Consider the following 16,360-nt stretch of genomic DNA (forward strand, 5'->3'; position numbering starts at 1 on the left):
GTTGGACTCGGGGATCTTAGAGATCTGTTCCAACCCTAATGATTCTGGGGTTCAGTGATTTTAGAAGTGGTGTCCAATAATAACTGTGGTTTTTCTCCTGTTCCTAAACTGTGCTGGGAGGCACAAGATCTCAGAGTCTGCCAAGGTAGTGCAAATGGAAGCCAGCATTTATTTTTAATTAAAACAGAGGATCTGGTGCATTAAGTTCTGGAAACACCAAAACTTTGACATCTTTACTGATGTTTGTTTGGATTATAGGTCTCCCAGTTCCCTTTCCCTTAAGTCAGTTTTATGGCAGGCAAATATTCCCCATCTTCACCAACCTGGTGCAAAAGGGGCTGATGTTTCTTCTGCCAAAGAAACCTCTGCTGCACAGATTGAATATATGGTATCCAGAACAGTCCTGTCAGCACTTGAAGACCCTAAAAATACATTAGGAATTCTCAGAAGTGTGCCTGTTAACACTGATTGCCAATTTCTAAGGGAAATAAGTGTTTTAATACTGTTAGAAACATGGCAAGACTGTCTGTTATGAGATGTTAATATTATTGACCAAGTGCAAAGAGCAGGTAGTGTGAATGCCAACAGCCTGTAGGGCTGGGTCTTAAATTGCAGAATAGGAGACAGTGCTGAAGAAGAGGAAAAAATGGAAATGGATTGTTAACTTAGCTCACTTCAGGATTATCTTGCTCTGCAGCAGGTGGGTTTGAACATGAGTTCCCTGGTCAGGCATGGGACTTCCCAGGAGCCTTCCTGAGCTGCTGGGGGAGAGCCTGGCTGTGGATGTGGTACCCTGTGCTCCTGGTGCTGCCTCTGTGCCAGCAGCATGGCCACGGTGACAGCTTCTTAGTGTGCCCAGTTACTTTGCAGGTGATGCTTTCAGTGTGAAAGGTTTAACAAGAACTGCCTGTCTCACCCTGTAATGTAAGGAAATGCACTCACCTGTGCTTCTGAGTGCCTTGGTACAGCTGGGAAGGGAAGCAGGGGTGGCTCCTGTGCTGTGCCCAACCTGATTTACTGGTGCACAGCTCCTGGGTGGTGTTGCTGCTTTTTCCAGCTGATGGACCTGTTCCCACTCATTGCCATGTGGTGGATGTGATGGCTCTGTGACTGCAGGGCATGTAGCACAGGCACTGAGCTGTTGGAAAATGTGCTATTTTTGGTGAGTTGCTTTTTGTCCAGAGCAGGAAGGTGGTGTGGTTCAGCTCAGGGCTGCACAGTTTGTGTGTCTCATGGGTGTGTGTGTGGCTGGAGATGGAGGAGATCAGTGGTGCTGCTCTGTGGGCAGCAGCCTGAGGTGACACAGCCCCAGGGATGTGGAGCTGCACTCAGGGTGGTACCCAGGGCTGCTTTCCCTCCTCCTCTGCTGCTCTGCTCCAGGACTCTGGGAGTGTGAAACAGACGTGAGTAGGTTTCCTTCCTAGTGTTTTGTATTTCTTTAATAAGTGGTTTATTGCCCTTCAGCACACAAGAGGTTCAGAGGGCACTGTGCCACTTGAGCGAGCTGTGCTCTGTGCTGCTGCTGGCTGCTCACTAATGGATCCATCCTACACCGCAGTGTGGGCTGGGAAACAATTCCTGGGGTTTTACAGTGTCAATCCAAGCATGTAACACACAAAAAAGCATCACTTGTGTAAGTACTCTGCTGGATCACCATTACCAGATCGACCCCCAAGTAGAAGATCTAACCTGAGACATGAATATGTCGAAAATCAGTTTAAAACCAGGGCTGATAGAGTACCTCCTGTCCCCCAGACCTCGTTCCTGTCCCTGCTGGTTTGGACACAGCCACAGCAGCACAAATCTGTGTCTGGTTTGCAGCCTCAGATCAGCGAGTGTCTCTCAGGTCTGGGCTTTATCTGTATTAGATTGTCCTAAATACATCTGTGACTTGAAAGGCTGTGTCTGAATTTCATGCAAAAGAGTGTTTTTACATTTGTCTTTGTGTTGCTCAGTGTCACAATTAATTTGACTTGGAGGCTCTGAGTGAGTAGGTACAAGTTAATTAATTTTCTTTCTGTTCAGCAGTTGCTTGTAATTCTCCCTCAAAAGCCTACTTGAACAGGGTGGAAATTGCCAGCTCCATGTCTCATTCACCTTGAGGTCAACAAAGTTAGCATCTTGCCTTTTATAGCAGGAGCAGTGGGGGAGATTTTCAGGGAAAGGAACAGCTATTCAGCCTCTGGCAAAGGCTTTTGCCAGTGCAAGGGTGATTTCGGCAGGGATGGCTTTCCCAGCCAGAGGGTTGGCAGAGGTTTGGAGAATCCATTGGGGGAGGTACTGGAGGCATTGTCTGGCTAAGAACTGGGCCTGGCAAAGATCATTTGAACCAAGACTCCAATCCAGATTTTTAAAGGCTACATTTTAGTTGGTGTTTCAGTAAAGATCAGGCAGGGCTAAAATCTCTTTGGCAGTGGTGCAACCCCAAAAGTGGATTTTGCTATTCACACTATATCTGAATGGGGAGTTTTGATTGCTTTGAGAAGCAAGATCAGTTACTTTCCCTCCCCCCACCATTCTGTGTTCTTAGATAAACTTCAGTTTTCTGGTACCATCAGTTAGGACAGTGTCTTTTATGTGCTACTGTTTTATCTACTGAAAATCAGGAATTATTCTTCCTTGTTAATGTTTTAGCATGGGTGGCTCCCCTGTTGGAAAAATATTAAAAAGGAAATAAAGTGACCATTCACCATTACTGTTCCAAAGAACCACTCAAAACCCCTGGTTTAGTAGGTAGCTGTATCATTATTATTACTTTCCAGAACCTCGTTTTGACAGAACTGATGTTTTGTACCAGAGACAGCTTTGTAATCAGTTCAGTTTGACTTGTAGTAGAGAAATGAGACATGTTTTTCAATTGTAAGCAAGAATAGTTTCATTTTGAAGGGGTTACGTCACAGGCTGTTTGTACTTGTTGAAGTTGTTTAAATAAACCTCAGTACATTCATTCTCACAGCACCTGTGAGATTACTGAGTTTTATTCTGGGCGAAGAAATCAAGACAAAAAATTGTTATAGTTTTTTTTTGGTTTACTTTGGAGTTCAAATAGAAGCCACTAAATGCTGGTGATTGAGGGTCTAGTCAAACTTGATATATTTCAATGGGAATATTCCTGTTGACCTATGTGGAAAGGGGACCAATTTCTAGACTGGAGAAGGGAGTAAGTGCCCTTTATCTTCTCTGCTCTCCCCATGAGGCTGCCCAGCAATGCTGACATGATTGCCCCAGTCTGTTTGCTTTAGTGGGAGATAGTTTGGCCAAACTGTGCTGTAAGGAATAGCAGGAGAGGTAATGGCTGCTTCCCTGGCAGCAGCCCTGGATTTCACACCTTTTAAGTGTACCTGTGTTTGCTCCTTACAGCTGGCAAAAGCTTTGACCACAAGCAGCTGGAGGCTGGAGAAGAAAAATTAGAGTTCACACTGAGTTCTTCAGGTGTGGTCTTAATTTCTGAGGCCAGTTTGCACTGTCCATATAACGCTATACAGAAGTCAAAATGTGTTGTAGCTTTGGGACTCTTCAAAATGTTATTCTGGGACTTTGTACCTTGATACCAAATCTCATCAGTTGGTAGCCCTTGGAATTTGGTTTCTTATTGTGTTTGCCTAGGGCACCATTGAAGTGTTACAGAATGAATGAGATCATGTCCTGATGTCAGCTGCAGTAATTGAGTCCCAAAATCCAGCCTCAGTTGTAGCATTCCCGAGTCTCTGGTTGTTTGACAGGTTAGAAAACCCTCTGACATTGTTTGACAGCACATGTTTGATAACAGCCTCATGGAACTGAGACCTTTCTTATTAGTGTGGGATTAATTATGTTTTGAAAGAGCAGAGTTGCTCAGCAGGATGTGCGGATGGATGGATGGATGGATGGATGGATGGATGGATGGATGGATGGATGGATGGATGGATGGATGGATGGATGGATGGATGGATGGACGGATGGAGAACATCTAGTCCTGTGTGTGGGATGTTGGAATGGTTACCTGTGTCAGTATTTCTCTTGGGCTTGGATTTTGTTTTCTATCCAGGACAAACTGTGAAATTCTGGCTACACAGGGGCAAATATAATGCTTTGTGCATCTGTTTTAACTCAGATAAATGAGATACAATATTTACAAAGTACTCAGCATACAAGTTTGCACCCAGAACTCATTGGAAATGTGTTATGTGCCCTGCATTCAAACTTCTCTTATTCTCATTGCCCTGGTGTTGGTGTAGATGTTCTGCCTGAATGATCATGGATTTCTTCTTGGGGAGTATGGCTTGGAAAGAACTTCATTGAGCAAGACCTCCTCAGCTGTTGTACTGTGTTCTTACCGCAGCCTCTGCCTGCAAGACCCCGTGGGCCCCGTGACCTCCAGGGCCTGTGTCATCCCCAAGGACTGCGCCACGTCCGAGTGGTCCCCGTGGAGCCGCTGCTGGCGCAGCTGCGGCTGGGGCAGCGTGGCCGCGGGGCTGCGCAGCCGGCGCCGCCGCGTGCGGAGCGTGCCCGTGGGCACCGGCCGGCCCTGCCCGGAGCTCGAGGAGAGGGAAGTGTGCAGTGGAGGAGGGAAGGCACCGCTGCAGCCCTGCCCCAGGTATGGCCAGAGATGCTTCTTCCCCGGGTTTTGGAGGTAAAGAAGCCCCTGCAGATACTCCCTGCTCGGTTTGTGCATGGAGAGGGGTGCAAGTGGTGCTTTCTCTGTGTCAGAGAGATCATTGATTTGGTCATTGTTAGCTGTGATTATTGGTATTAGTTCTTGTTACTAATGCTCTCTTTCAATTATTGCTATTTTCATTATTCCTATTACAATAATTACAGTTATATGTAGAAATAAATCTGAATTGCACCCACTACATTTCATATGTAGTTCACATTTATCATATTTTAAAAACTGAGAGCAGTTGCTCTTGTTCTCTAAATGGCTTTTGTCCTGAATGTTGTTTCAGAGAATTTCATCAGCTGTGCAGAGACTGGGCAGGTCTCTACGGCTGAGCTTTTATTGGCTTTGAAATTTTAATTTTTGCATAAGATTTAATGATTCATCTTCATCTCCCCATAAAAAAATCCCAGTGTTGCTTGAGGAAGATGGGAACTGCTCAGAGGGTAATAGATTAGACTTTACTCAGCTTCCCTCTGCGTGCTTCTTGAAATGGGAAACTTTGCAGTCCCTGACAGCTTGCTTGGTTTGTAGTGTGAAGGAGAGGATCTCACCTTTCTGGTCTGTAAGCCTGTGCCATTATGTTTGACCAGGCTAACAGAGGAGCTCAATAGTGTGCTTTGCAAAGAAAATAAAATATTGCTTGATTTTTCGTGAGACATGCTCTGAGATTGACTGTAAAATGCTTTGGAATTGATAGAATTTTATATGCATGCAGAAAAATCTCCCTGTCTGTGAATGAGTGTGTTTAATAGGAGAGCTGTTCAGTGCTCAAGTCATGAGTTTCTGGGGCTTTTGCCAGATACTGCCAAAACCTTCTATAAAGCCTTTGCAAGATACATTTCTTAGGAAGGCATCACCTGTAAAAGTGTCTCTGTATCACTGGGCTCATTCAAAATCAAATGCTGATCATTTTTATGCACCCTGCTAGCAGAAGAGAGGAAGTATAAAAAAATATTCTGTTGCTTGATTACATTCTAAGGAAAGGCTCTTACAGAGTGATTTTTGCTCCTGCCCAAGTGCACATCAATTTCAAAGACAATAGATTAACACATTGTCTTGCTGATTTTGTACAGGAGCGTGGGTGCAGGTGATACCTGATGGGGGGAGACTGGCTGGAAGTTAATCAGGGAGTGAACAGACGTGGGTCTGTCCCTGGTTTCTCACTTCCCCTTTTTGACATTGCACTGTATTGAAGGGCAAACGGTTGTATAGAGCCAGGAGAGCACAAAAGGTGAGAACCTGCAAACCACTGATAATTTTTGTAGGTGCCTCCCTCTCTGTATAGAAAGAAAATCTGTTCTTTTAGTGCATTGCTGCTCTGCCCAGGTTTTCATAAGCCTGTGAGCTCTGAAACCTTCCCCATCCCATTATGCCTCCCTACCTTGAAGCAACGCCTCCAGGGCAGTACCTGCATGAGTGAGGATGAACTCTAATGTGCTAGCTCAGAAAAATAACATTAAACTTGCAGGTTAATAGAGCCACTTAGCTGAAAATATTAAAAAGTACAACTCTGGTATTTAGTTAATAGTTATTTCTAGGGATGTAATATCTCAAAATGCAGGTGGTAGGCTGTGACCTTCTCACACTGTGCAGAAGAATTTTACAGCAGTGCCTGGTTACTAGACTTTGATTGATTCACTCAGTATAAAGAAACAAGCGAGAATGAAAATCCATAATATTGCAGTATGTGCTGTGTGTCTACTGGATGTAAGGCTGTGGGGACCAGGATTTTGTATTAATGAACAGAAATAAGAAAAATGTATGTTATTTAGGTTTCAGCAGCTGGTAAAGGTTGCTATTGGTCCATATTTCAGTTTGCAGACTGGTGATTTGGTGTTGGTCCTTGGGAATTGGTGACTGAGCTACTGGAAATAGCTCAGATTGGAAATCAGTAGCTTTCCAGACATAGAGAGATGTAGTGTTAATCCTTGTGAAATAATACAAGAAACTTCAAATGTTTCTATTCTCCTTATTTGACCACATTCTATTTGTAAGGTAATACCTAGGAAGATTATGCTTTTTCCCCATTATATATATGCCATTTTATCTGTAGTTTGCTGAGGCTTGCCAAACAATCATCTTTTCTTTCTACCCCTTAAATGAAGATGATGAATTTAAGGAGCTTCAGTAGCAGAAATAAAAGAGGCTCTCCTTCATTTGTCTGGTCTCAAGACAAACCACTCCTTCTTTTTTTCTGTTTGTCTAATCAGATTAGGGTTTAAATCCTTTAAGGTAAGACTGCTGTTTACTTTCCAAGTTCCTAGAAAACATCTCTTTTTTTAGGTTGATTTGGAAACAAGTAGTCTTTCCTTTAGTTTTAGGGCAAGAATTTTCCACAGCATGCTTCAGCCACAGCAAAGAAAATGGGCTAGAACATAGACCAGAACAAGTTGCTGAGCAGAAGGAATGGGATTAGGAAGAAATTAATATTATATTTAGAAGAATATTAGGAAGAAATTCTTCATTGTGAGGGTGGTGAGTTGCTGGCACAGGATGCCCAGCAAAGTTGTGGCTGCTCCAACCCTGGAAGTGTCCAAGGCCAGGTTGGATGGGGCTTGGAGCCACCTGGGATAGTGAAAGGTGTTTGTGCCCTTGGCAGGGGGTTGGAATGAGATGATCTTCAAGGTCCTTTCCAGCCCAAACCAATGTGTGATTTTTATGATTTTCTAGAGGCTGTTTTTTAATGCAGGGTCAGAGAGCACCCCATGGCTGCATGAAGGTACATAGTGTGGGCTTCATCCACTGACATAAAAAAGCAGCAGCTTAAGAGGTTGCAGAGTTGTACTCCTCAGAGAGAAGTGGGTGAAGTTATATTCCAGTCACCTAAAAGGATCCAGAGATGACAAAAATACTTTAAGCCTCAGAACTGCTCAGTTAAATATAACCTCTATGCCCATGGCAAAGCTACAAGTTAATGGTCCCATCACAGGTAGGTGGCACAGGTGTAAATTTGCTGTTAAATGGGAAGGGCTTTTAATTTTATGGCTGAAGTTTACAATAACATCTATAATCAATAGTCTAAATGCAAGAAAATAAAACACTTCAACTGCATATAAGACTCCAGAGCTTTGCGCTTTGTTTTACCTTTGGTTATTTGTTCTGAAAGGATTAAGTGCTTAAAAAGCTTAAACACATAGGAGGTGATTCTACTTTCTTTTATTGTGATATAAATTTGGGGTAGTTCAATTAAAGTGAATGGGTATATACAGGTATAAAACTTGTGTAAACACTAAGAGCATAAGTCCTATAGACTAAAGAGACCAAGAGGTTGCTGTAAATCGGAAAGATATTGAGCCCTTGTTTGTTTCATAACTGTCACCGAGTCATGAGTTTTAAAACAATGTATTATATCTTTTTTATCCTTGATCTGTTGCTTTCATGTTCGCTGGGAGTAGGTAGATTTTCCAGAATTATGATTATGTCTTCATATCATTCATTTTGGTTGTGGTTGCTACGTTACGAGACAGGGATATAGCAAAAACTCTCCTTGCTTTGTTGGAAATTCAAAGCTTTTCAGAAGTTAAATGATGGAAAATGGGAATGTTTTAAGACTTGATTCTTTAAAAAAGGCTTATTGCTGAGATACAGGTGTGATGGTATTACTTTGTAAATGAGGTTTATTATACCCAAATTGAAGATAAGGCATTAGTGCGAAGTAGTAAAGACTGGAGAGGAAGTGCAGTGAACGGTGCTAGAAGGCCTCTGGAGTTACACTTGGGCAGTGCCCTTCAGCCCCTTGACCTCCTGGTGGGCTTGTTAATGCTATGGAAATGTGTCCCTTTTTATGCCTGGAGGTCAGGATTTGTTTTTGGAGCACTGGACATGTGCAGGTAGGAGCAGACAGGGCTGAGGCTTGGAGCTGGTGCCAGTGGCACTCGGGAGGGCTGTCCTTGCCCATGCTCACACAGGTTACTCTGGGAGAATATATAAAGGATTTTTTTTTTTTTCTTTTTAATTCAAGAGCTGATGAAGTTTAATTATCTCTCTGAGCTCAGATTTAGTTATTTTGCATAATTTTAATCACCGATGGCCTAATTTTCATAGGTGTTAATTCCCGCAGCTCACACTGAATAGGAGAAGCAGATGCTCACACCTCTGGAAATGAGTCTTTAGGATCTAGAGTTCACAGCTGACTTCCAAAATCAGATATTGATAATGAGTTTTACCTTAGTCCATTTTTGTTTTAAGAAATACTTATTTAAAACAACTATGTCCATGGCTGTGGAAAGATGTGTGTGTTCTATATTCAAGATTTTAATTTCAAAAGTAGACCTGAAAAGCACAGATTTCTGAAGGGCTGTGGAGGAGGAATCCCCTTCACCCGGTGTTTGCTGAAGAGCACTTTTCATTGCCTTTATGGTTGCATTTAACACTGCAGGCCCAAGAAATGGGATTAGGAATTCCCAAAAGGAACTAGTGAGAAGAGGAATTCATGGTTGTGCTTTATATGTTGTGGGAGTTAGATATTTGATACTTGTCATGTGAAAAGTGTGCTCTTTATTATTTTCTTTGGGGGTAATGAACCCTGTGAGTGTACCCAGATTTTCACAGGATGCTGTGAGTTATTAAGAGAGCATGACAGCTCATCTGAACAGTACCTGTAAATGCAAGTAATTGGCAGTATTCACAAATATTTTTCGTGAATACATTACAAAATTTGGGGCTAAAAACAAAATCATTCGCAAAAAAAATTCATTCACAAAATAAGTTAAGAGAACATGTGTACTCCAACTAGTGTGTTTATTTTTCATATAGTTTTGAGATGCAGGTTTGCTTGCCATAGCTGTCAGGAGGAGATACTGTGGAGAATAAACAGAATTATGATGTGGAAGGCTTTTTGTGCAGAGACACCCCACTGTGTTTGAGTTTACAGTGATCAGTCAGCAGTTAAGGAACATATGTAGTTTTAACAACTGTGGATCTGCTGTAAAAGGAGAGAGTATTTGTCTTGAGAATAAAGGAAGGAAATTATTTTACATAGTTTACATTACACAAACCCCAAAGATTCTGTGGTAAAAATAAACTAGGAAATTTAGAGGAGTGGAGGCATAAAACAGCACAAGTGTGAACAGATTGGTTATAAAAACAGTATTGCCTGAGATTTGTGTTTGGGAAGATGGGGAAGACTTTGGGCTCTTATTTATTTACTCTCCTCAGACTGTGACCTGTGAATTAAAGTGAACTCTGCCTGTGGAAACAGTTGTGTTAGAAGTATGCTCTACATTTTCAGTCATGATGGGGAAATAAATTCTGCTTTCCATGGATAGACAGCACTGTTTTCCCTGTGGTTTTAATAAGTTCTTCCTGGCATTTAAGCTGATACACACCAACAACTGTTGTCTGTACAGCATTCACCTACCTGTGTCCTAAAATGTTGTAATTCCTTGAGAACCTTTAATGCTCTTTAGGTGTGAGTGGAACATAGAATGAAAGTATTTTTTGTCTTGAGCTTGCTGTGTACACAACTTGTGGAAAATGGAATTAAATGAGATGCTTTAGCCAATCCCTTGAAGGAACTGGCAGGACCTTGGGCACATAGAAAGGTGCCCCCTGTGGAAAAGCTGCAAGTGCTTGGAGCTCCATTTACAAATGGAGGATTTCAGCTGTTAGGGGCATTTCAGAGTGAGGTGTTCAGCTCTTGGCAGAGAAGGGTGGTTTAGTGCTTTGAGACACATGTTTGAAAACTACTGTTCACACTTAATCAAACCTCTTAATCTTCACTCATTTTTTACACTGTGCTCTAAGGTGCTGTCAGGATGATTTAGTGCTTCAGAACGCTTTGGAGATTGGTGCTCTGTCAAAAGTTTTACACAAGTGCTCCAGACAAATAGCACATACTTAACCTATGTAAATTTGACACTCAAAATGTTTCCAAACATTCCCTGTTTTGGGTAGGAAAGTCCTGCTATAAAGATTAAACCCATTGTATTTTGTCATCTAATAAAGTACCTCTCCTCTTACCTGTAGTCTTTCAAAAACTAATTTTACCTGTTCTCTTTCTATTCCCAAAGGTTTGCCTGGAGGACTTCTGAATGGAAAGCTTGCCAAGTGTCTCTGCTTCTTGACCCGCAGGACCCTCACCACCAGAAGCAGGCAGGGCTCTGCGGGGGTGGGATCCAAACCCGGGTGGTCTACTGTGCCCAGATCGTCGTGGAGCTGGGGACTCACCGGCCCAAGGAGGGTGCGTGTGCAGGGTCGCTCTGAAATGCTGGCCTGCGTGGATCTGAGTGGAAGAAACGGGAAGAAAAAAGTAGATGACATGGAGGCATTGGTAGCCTTTGGCTTGCTGGTGCCCTCCTTGTGTCCATGCTCACACAGGGAGGTGCTGCTGGGCACCAGAGGGAGCCCTGAGGAGCTGCCAGGAGCCACAGCCTCCTGGGATGAATTGCTGCCAGTTCTGTGTTCGCTTCATTGGGAGAGTTACAAAGGATGAAGGAACTAAATTATGCTTGGAGTTGACTTTTCTTCCTCTGTCATATATCAGGAAACCCAGCCCCTTGGTAGCTGAATGCACTTATCTGTAGTGTAGTCTTAGTTTAGAATATAAAACAGGTTGTCACACACCATTCCGGATATGGCTTTAGCCTCTGCTTCAGGTTGATACACAGTTTTTCTTGTGATTTGACGGGGAAAGCAAAAATAATATTGTCACAACTTTTGAGCAGACAGACGGGTTTTGGACTCTGGAAGTGAGTTATATTTCCTTTAGAAGAATAATAAGTAGTTACAGATTCACAATGAATAATTCATCATAGGCTGTTTTATTTACTCAATGTGGTGCTCTTGCAGAATGTGTTTTTGAGCAGAGATGTAAGATAATAACAACACAATATTGTATCTTAGATTTTTTTACTTACAGAGGAGAAGCAAGAGTTTCCTGGGTGCCCAGTGTGTGTCCCAGCATCCCTCACAGACTCTGAGGTTATAGAAAACCAGACCTGTTTTAATCTTTATTCAGTCCATGCACAGTGGCTGATTCACCTCTCCCAGACATCTGGCACTCCCGTGCTCTCCCAGCACAAGCCTTCTCTCTTGTTCCACACAAGTGTGGACTTTCAGAGTTAGAAAAGTGCTGTTAATAAAAGGTGTGTGGCATTTATTGACTTTCTTCATCCTTCTGAGCACTCCTGTTCCTTGCAGCCACTGTGGGGCAGGTTGGTGAGCAGAGAGCTTGAACTGACTTCATTCTCACTTTATTCGTTGTCAGAATTGTGAATTTCTCAGGAGGAATAGAGGAGTGCCTCTGAATTCCTTGAGCATTTACATATCTCATGACCAGAGTGGTGCTGCCTATCCAGTGTGTGACCCACCTGCAGCTTTTTCCCTTGCTCAAAGTTCAGCTCAGCTTAAAAGTTGCAGGCCCCCTCCTCAACTAAAAAAACCCCACAAACCCTGGGATACCTCTTCCTTGTATTTACACTTCTAATCTTTACAAATTCATATAGTTAGCTGGAAAAACCCAGCTGTGCAGAGCAATTGTACTAGTTATAAACTATTACTGTAATTTCAAAGCAGTAGTGCAGATGTACAGTAGTGCTTGGAAAGTGAAAATCCCATCTACTATCAGCACAGTGACATGCAGATGGAACAGGGAAAGCCTTCCCTGTTATCCCTCCTCATCCAGGAATATTCAGTGTGTCTCATTTACTAGCTGACTAATTTTTGTTCTTTGAATAAATAAGGAATTACATTTTTTTTTCTTTTTTCTTTTGGCAATCAGAACTGGCAGAATACTTTTATTTATCGCTATCTCATCTTTTACTGTACCAATTTTTCAGTGATGAGAAAATGAAGAAGTTAATTCTCTATGTATAAGCAAATACAGTGTCTAATTGCTACCATCAAAAGCACAGTAATTTTTCTTTCTTCAGCTCTTGAGTGTCCTTAAAGGGATCATTCAGGAGTCAAACAAGCAAGTCTAATGGAATATTACCATCCATCACAATTGTTATTCTTCTGGTTACTTCCAAAGAGAATTTGGACCTGGGCCCAATGACATATGTGAAAGAAGATTTTTGTCCCATGGTCTCTCCAGCAGCATTCTGGGATAAAATATGTTGAATCCTACTTGGAGACAGGTACCATCTGTGATGTGTTTATACATACTGCTCAAAGCTCTTTTATCCCCCAAGGATGTCTCTCCCATTTTTATTTGCCTTGTCTTCCCATCTATATCTTCTTTTATTAAAATGTGTGTTTGGAAAGGGAGCACCTGTTTCCTTGAGCCCCTATATATCAGCTGTTCAGAAGGTTAAGTCTACTGAAATCTTTCTATATTTTGATTATAAGGTTCCAACTTGAAGATACTGAAAATGGAAAACTCTCACTCAGGTATTACTTTAAGAAATGCATTGATAAGATTTCATATTTTTCTCCCCCAAGAGGTGACCTAACTAAGAAATCCCTGTCTTTTTCCAAGTGAAGTTGTACGTTTTCTAAGCCTTGAGGAGGATGTTCATACTATTAATATGAGTATTTGGAAGGAAAAGATATTGCAGTCTTTGAAGTGCTTGGTAATATTCCTGCATTCTGAGGCTGTTACAGCTAAATTTACATTGGTAAATGTGTAAAGTGCTGTGTAGTTCAGAGATCTGTGAATGTAGGTAACCCTAAATGAAGAGACTGTGCTGGTTTTAATGCTGACTGTTCTATCCAAGGACTTCACATCCCTCCTCACCTGGGAGGCTTTTGTTAATTTAGGCTGAACTTTAACATGATTACCTTTCTACAGATCCTGCTGGTTTTAAGTATCTCACTGAATTTTAACATGTTTAAATTTATAATGCTTAATTTTCACAAAGAGGTTGTAATCTAGTAATTCCAGTGATGGAAGTGGCAAATCCGCATGTTTGAAATGATGTTGCTTTTAAAGAGGAGACACATTTTGCACAAAAAGTAGCACAGAATATGCAAGTGAGCTGCTTCTGGTACAGCCCTTTCTACCCTTCAGCTCTGGATACTCCTTGATCCCTGTGCCTGGATTCCCATTTCTGGAACAAACTGTAGGAATGGTGGTGACCACCCTTCTTTGTACCTCTTTTTTAAAGTAAGTCTGTTCACTCATAGGAAAACTCTCTTAAGCAAAGTAGAAATGCACATCATTAATTTATTTTCAAAGCCAGACACTGCTACCATAGGACAGAAATGCTTTCTTCTCCTCTGCAAGTGGGTTTACAAAAAGAGATAGGATTTTTGGGATTTTATGAAATTTTATCTGAAATGTATTGTTCCATAATAAATTTTAATTGATCTGGGTGAATACCACTAACTAGCAATCCCTAGTGTACCAACAAAAAAGACTTCTGGTAGGGAGGAATATTATGCAACAATCTGTTTATGAAACCTCTCCTTGTCTGGCAGTACAACTCTCCTCTCAATAAATTATTCCAGTGATATGGGAATGAAAATTCCTCTTAGAATCTGGGACTGGTGTCTGTATTTATGTTCAAACAGTTAATAAACGTATGTGGTTCTACCTCAGGATTTTTTTACCTTCTTTTCTGAAGACCAGGGAGTATCCTTCTGTTTTCTAATTAATTTTGCCTTTTGGCTTTATCTGGAAACTGTATCTCTTTCTCATTAGTCTGGGAGATGGCAGTCTTTATAAAATACTCCAGAAGTATTTCCTCTCTTCTCTGAACTATTTACCTGCTCTTTCTAGTGGCTGGGATTGCTGCTCTTTCCATATTTTCTGTAGTTTTCTAACTAGGGTTCTGTCTGCCCTGTCATTCTTTCATAAAATTTGTGCCTTATATATCTTGACATTTTCCCTTTTTTACTTGTTTGAATGAGATCCAATTCACATCTTGCTTTCAGAATTTTCTTAGAGTGTTTTTGGAGCCTGTCTGCTTAAGTTTTAATTATAGGACTGAAAAGACCTTTGTGAAATAAGACTTCACTTCCTTGAATCCTCTTTATTGTTTACTCTGCATAGTAAATTTGGCTAATAAAATGTATCTCTTATTACCTGCTCAGCAGAAATCATTGCAGGTTCCTATCTTCTTAATCTTTGTTATTACATCTGAAAATCCACATAAAATTCTCATGCCTGTACAAGGTTCTAAAGTTTTGTTTACATTTTTTGCTTAATGAGTTTATCATATTTGTCTCCATATATTTGTTTTTATTTGAGCTTTAATTTCAATAGCAGGTATGTGACACAGTTGTGCCTTGATTGTTTTTGGATAGCTTTAAGTGTAACCCTTCAAAACTATTTGGTGCAGAAGTCTCTATTATTTTTATATTCCTCCTTCCTTTGAGACACATTCAACCCTCACCTGTTAGTAGACATAGTACCTTGCCTTACTCCCCTGCAGTTCCCCAGCCTATACTAATTCTTGCTTTATTTTTAGGATACAATTCCACCTGGTTCATTTTACATCAGATTGGTTTTTTATAAACTTGTGTGTCACCAGCTGTAGCAGCAAAACCTCCTTTAATCTGCTTAGAGCTGAGGACTTGGAAAATCCTCAAGTACCTGTTCAGGTCTAATGGTTACTCTCTGATCCATCCCTCTGTGTATTCCCTTATGTAGTTTTGTCTTACAAGCCCCTTTACTGGCAGAATCACAAAATGGTCTGAAGCTGAAACTGGTCCCCTGCACTTTCATCTAAGTCCTACTTCTACGAGTCTCAAAATGATTATTTTATGGCCTTTATACGTTCTTGTTTTCCACAAAATATTGAACTTTCTCCCTACTGCTGATAGACAAAAATGCCTATTCCTTTCTTATCTGATGAGTGATTTTTTCAGATTCTTCTTGATTCCCATATGGGAAATATTTTGGCATTGTGTTTTGTTTTTCAGATACTGGTACCTCTTTGGACTTGCACAGAGATTAATTTGAGGAGTGCTTTCATAGATATGTTATTCTCTATTTATTCTCATCCCTTTCTTTCTGCTCTATTGTCTTTTTTAGCTCCAAAATGTGCTGTTTTACCTCCTTTGCTCTGTTTGCTCTGTTTCCTAATGAGGGTGCCACCATTTTTTCCCTGCAAGTTCTTTGTTCTGCTCTGAATCATGACCTTCCAATGTGTGTCTCCTGGGGGATTAGTGTTTCAAACTGGTGCATGTGGCATCTGTTCAGTAAACTCTGGTTTTGGGAAGAGGACAATGCCAGTGGAAAGCCCATTTTGAACGTGCCCCCATCCCCTTGGGTGCTAGGGGTCTTGTGGAGCACCAGGTCCAACTCTTGAGGAACTGAGGTTGGTTGTGCAGGTTGTTGTTATTTATGGCTTTTGCCATCCTGAATGTTGGATGTGCATCCTGCCTATAAAGGACTGTGTTGATGAAGATAAGCTGCCTGTGGAGTTTAGGAGTTGATGCAGGTTATACCTTGTTGGAGTGAACCCTGTGTAGAGTGTGAGCCTTATATTAAATGCACACTTCTTTTTTTTTTTTTTTTTTTTTTTTTTTTTTGTAAATTTATGCTGGTGAAACTGCAGGAATGAGAAGATTAATTTACTCTACGGAAATTAGAATTTTAGGACTTTGATGTTTAAATCCTGTTTTCCTTGTCTGGTTTATGAAATTGAAAAGGAATAGGTTAGAATATATTAGTAATGAGAAAACTTGACTAGGACTGTAGGAGGGAGAGAAATAATGGTCAGCAGTGGTGTGAAAAAAGCTTTGTTGAGCTGCTCCTGGTGCAGCAACAGGAGCATCCAGCCTGGAGCTTAGCTGACCTGAATCAGCTAGAAGCCAGATTCTCAGGTGGAA

The 16,360-nt window shown here is 41.3% G+C and overlaps 1 protein-coding gene across 3 annotated transcripts in view; it reads left to right on the forward strand.

The window, feature by feature from the left end:
* The window catches only part of THSD7B (thrombospondin type 1 domain containing 7B), a 299,024-nt gene that overhangs the window by 110,410 nt on the left and 172,254 nt on the right, over positions 1-16,360 (forward strand). For all 3 annotated transcript variants that reach the window (XM_054515442.1, XM_036386831.2, XM_054515443.1), the window contains exons 5-6: positions 4,322-4,576; positions 10,654-10,823. In XM_054515442.1, coding sequence (XP_054371417.1) covers positions 4,322-4,576; positions 10,654-10,823 — 425 coding nt within the window. The remainder of the gene's footprint in view (positions 1-4,321; positions 4,577-10,653; positions 10,824-16,360) is intronic.

This window comes from Molothrus ater, chromosome 7 (assembly GCF_012460135.2).
Source record: "Molothrus ater isolate BHLD 08-10-18 breed brown headed cowbird chromosome 7, BPBGC_Mater_1.1, whole genome shotgun sequence".
Taxonomy (NCBI): Eukaryota; Metazoa; Chordata; class Aves; order Passeriformes; family Icteridae; genus Molothrus; species Molothrus ater.